Source organism: Pteropus vampyrus, unplaced genomic scaffold, assembly GCF_000151845.1.
Source record: "Pteropus vampyrus isolate Shadow unplaced genomic scaffold, Pvam_2.0 Scaffold96, whole genome shotgun sequence".
Lineage (NCBI taxonomy): Eukaryota > Metazoa > Chordata > Mammalia > Chiroptera > Pteropodidae > Pteropus > Pteropus vampyrus.
Genome location: NW_011888877.1, coordinates 3,457,564 through 3,461,937, shown reverse-complemented (window position 1 = coordinate 3,461,937; position 4,374 = coordinate 3,457,564). Strand labels below are relative to the sequence as shown.

The 4,374-nt window shown below is 43.0% G+C and overlaps 1 protein-coding gene across 1 annotated transcript in view; it reads left to right on the top strand.

The window, feature by feature from the left end:
* Window positions 1-1,003: 1,003 nt before the first annotated feature.
* The window catches only part of CUNH10orf113 (chromosome unknown C10orf113 homolog), a 53,756-nt gene continuing 50,385 nt past the window's right edge, over window positions 1,004-4,374 (top strand). Inside the window, 1 exon segment of the mRNA XM_023533145.1 lies at window positions 1,004-1,059. Within this exon segment, the coding sequence (XP_023388913.1) occupies window positions 1,004-1,059 (56 nt within the window).

Here is a 4,374-nt window from a genome sequence, read left to right as displayed (position 1 = left end):
CAAGGGCTGATCGGCCAGCCGCGTCTCCTCCCACCTTCACTCCTGCCCCGCACCCGGGGTCTGGAGGATCCGCCCGCACCCCGACTTCTCCGCCCCAGCGCTTCCAATGCCGGCGACGAGGTGGAGAGGCAAATAGTAATTAATATGTCAGGGGCGGCCGCTGCCGCAGTGCTAAGAATAATCCCCCGGGGAGCCCCGGCTCCGCCCGGCGAGCAGGACCCACGGGGGCTCGTCCACCCGGTTGGGGAATTTCAGAGGAAGTGGCCTTCGCGCGGCCCCCGCAGCCCTGCGGCCGGCCCTTCCCAGGCGCGGATGGAGTTGAGCAGCCTGGGAGACAGACCCCGGCGCTATCCTGAGTGCCTGACAATTGAAACCAGCCGGAGGCGGTCCCTGTGAAATCTGCGTGTGGTGACACAGATGCCTCATAACAGCACGCTGCCATCCCCACAGTCATAACGGATGGAGTCCACCTTTCCCGCAGTGTAGTGGAAGCTGGACAGGGATGGGGCGAAGTGTACTTCCATAGTCCGCCTCCTGCCACCGCGGGTTGCCTGACTTCCTGTGGTCGCTTATTTATCGAGATCCTACAAGCACGGTGTTTAGGCACTTTGAACTGGAGTCGTTTTCCTTTTGAAGCCACTTCACAGGCTCCGTTCCTCCGCGAACCAAGCTCAGAATCCCACTCTGGCTGCTCAGAGAAGTGCAATATGAACAGAGCCTTGACAGTTCTTCCGTCTGAGCCTGTATGTGGTGGTGGGGATTCATCTAAAACTCAATTTTAATAGCTGCCTGCTTTATTTACTTAACCGAAAGTAGGCAAACACATCCACCGTTACCATCAATCGTTTTGTTGTAGTTTTTTCAAATAAAAGCTGTGACCACGAGGCACTAAAAATGTGTCTTTTCTGTACCCATCCTGGAAACAACTGGCATCGTACTAAAATTTTGCATATTTTTTTTTCAGTATTGGCATAAAGGATGTTTCCATTGTGAAGTCTGCAAGATGGCTCTGAACATGAACAACTATAAAGGCTATGAAAAGAAGCCCTATTGTAATGCGTAAGTATTGTCAACATGGTGTGCCAACTGTGGCACAGCATCAGAGCATACAAGTGAGCCGTTCTGCCTGTTCTGAAGAATTGACTTGCTGTGTCACCCAGGTGTGGCAGCAGCTAGTTACCTGTTTATGCCATGGACTCTGGGGCCATGTACTTGGTTAAAGGTCATTGCATTTTTGTCTTTCTAATGTATAGGGTAATTTGTGGGCGGCTTTAGTCAGAAGGTTACTTTAAGAGGTTCACAGGGTTGCCAAGTTGGGGACAATTGTTAGAAGCTGCAGAACTTATACACTGAGAACGTGTGGGCTCTGAAATTCATGTCAGATAGCTTTCCATTTTAGTCACATGTCAATTTCCATTTTTAATCATATAGTGTTGCCATACTGAGGTTTTATATCTGAACCTAGCTGTTATGGAAAGGAGTCTTACTTGGTCCTAGCTGAGACCACTCCAGAGATCCTGAAACAGGGAACTAAAGAATTGAGACGTGGCTTTTTCCATCTGGTTAGTAGTAGTTCTCTTGGTGTGGATTAAAGAAGGTAAGCTTCCTTGCAGGCTTTTCTATAGATGTGCTTCTAGCCTAAAATAGCAATTAGCTAGCATTTATACAGTACTTACCACAAGTTAGGCCCTGTTCCAAGCTCTTTGTGCATGCTGACTCATTAAATATTTACAGACCCTGCCATTTTGGGGGGGACTATTGTTATTCCCATTTGACAGGTAAAGAAATTGAGGCAGGGAGAGGATAAGCCTCAGGAAAGGGCTCAGATCACTCCTAGAGGCTGCAAATGGTTAAACATTGGCCAGTGCTTACAAAAGGCTGCCTTGCTGCCCTGAGGCAGATGTTTCTCTACTTCTGTGAGCATCCTCCCACCCAGACTGTTTTCATCTGTAGGTCCTTGGCCCTAATTGTTGAACCTTCTTTCCAGTTCCCTGTGGGGCCTGTGGGCCTCAAGGAGGCAGAGGAGGCGCCTGGCCTTTTGGCTGGAATATTGCCAGGGATTCATTCCTCCTCGAGTGTTTGAAGCAGGTTCATTCAGGTTTCCTGGAGATAGAGGGCCCATAGTTAATTCATGCTTCACTCATGGGAGTGTATGTTCGTAGACAGTAAATTTTTGGTAAACAGATATAACGTGCTCATACCTTTCTGATGAAGAACTTTAAAAAAAAGGCACTTTGTATTTCCTTCCAGACTTAACTTAGTGCTTACGGATAGACCAGAAACTTAAAAAAAAAAAAAAAAATCAGAAAATGGGGACTTTGAACAGAATTCAGGACTTTCTTGGGTAAGATATTCCCCAAACTTATTGACGTTTTCACCCCTCTTGTGTCATGCCTCTTACTGGCATAACGGAAGCAAAATGAGATTTCAGGGTCATGGTCTCCTGCTTCTCTTAAAGAGAGGTATAAATGATTGGTTGAAGATCAAAGGCAGGCAACAGTAACTAGAAGGGGAAGGGCCCCCGACAACCCATAAACAGGATAATGGTCCTTTGGTTAAAGGAACGTGAACCATTCTTCCTGTAAGTATTCTAGCTCCCGGCCCGATTCCGTCAGGCTTTATGGGCCACATCAAGATTCTTTATAGCTCCAGAGCCGGAAGTTTAACCTGGTGACAGCAATGCCTTTGAGTGGGCCTGGTAGACCTAGAGGAACCAGAGGGGAAGAAGAAAGACGGGAGAGAAAGAAAAGGAGGAGACGACAACATTTGTAAATATGATGTAATGTAATATAATGTGTGAAAAAGAAAAGATAAAAAGACAGAAAAAAAAAGATCCAGTTGATGCAGAGTCTTTGATTGCATTGGGCCTCTTGAAAATTCAGTGCTTACTGCTCAGTTTCAGCTCGGTCCAATTAAAAAGAATAACAGATTCTGCAGCAAGTCATGAGTGGCTGGTTTGCACTGTGACATAATAGTGAACTAATGCCCCAAACCTTTGAGATCTGAACCCCAAAACAAAACGCCTCTCTTTGTGGATAAGAAACGTCCTGCTGTGTTGTTTCAGAGGTCTGAGTCTACTTTTAATACTTCAGTTATCTGTAAATCAAATGCTTACAGATTTTCTTTCTAAAATTTCTTATATAATTCCTGGACTTTGTTATTTGGTTGAGTTTGAATTTTGGGGTAGCATCTCAGATCTTTTGCTTAATATGGAACCTGGTAGCCCACCAAAAGAAGACTGGAATCCATTGTTCGTGCCCGAATGAGTAGAGTTGATGATTTAAATTTGTTTAGTTTTAACTTCATGTCATATGCTATCTCCAGAAAATGGAGCCTGGCAAAGTCATAGGTTATATCTGCTGTGAAGGTTCCTGGCTTACAAGTGTCTGTTCTCAAGCCTGATTTTTCCAAGGGCACCGGTTGCCATGCAAACTCGCTGGTCAGAGTGAATTACCCTCTGGGGAGCCTGATGCCGCTGCTCTAATTCAGGGTGTGTGTGTGTGTCAGTCAGCTGTTCCCTGTGGTCTTGGCCAGAAGGGTTGCCATAATTTCTCTGGGTCAATGGGGAAAATTGATTCTCTGAAGCATACCGCTACTGGAAAATGAAACATTGTATGTCCATGTAAAGCAAAATTATATCTGTACCTAGTTTGCTTCAGGCGTCAATATACATACATCCATGTTTAAGTAAAAATGACTGTTCTTCTCCCGGCAACTTTTTATTGTGAAAATGTTTGTATACACAAAATGATTGAAAGAATACAATGAACATAGGTATAGCCTGCACTGAGATTCAATTATTATTAACATTTTTCCATATTGGCTTCATGTTTTTACCTATATGTGCAAATACTTTTATTATTAATAGTTGGACCATTTGTCAGTTTCATGCATCAAGTTGGTTTCATACATGAAGATATTTTATCCCTAAAAATTATCTCATACAAGCACTAAGAGTAAAGATATTTTCTTAAAGAACTTCAGAGCCATTACCACACCTGAGGAAATTAACAAAAATTTCAAAACATCTAATATCCTGTTTATGTTCACATTTGTCTCATTGTCCTAAAATGTCTTTTATAGCTGTTTTTTTAAAACCAGAATCCAATCAAGGTTCATACTTTATGTTTAGTTGTTATGGAAATGACAACTTTTTAAAAATGTTAAATACCGAATTGTAGTTCTTTAATTTCTGCTGTCATTTCTGTTGATTTATATAACCTGTCAGCGTTTTCAAGAAGAGAACTGACATAGCATTTCTTGTGAAAATAACATGCATAATTAACTCTAGAACCTTTAAAATAAACATTAAGAATATGCTTAAAAATTTGAAAGCATAAACATAGACATTTAGGATTATGTTAAGACATAAAG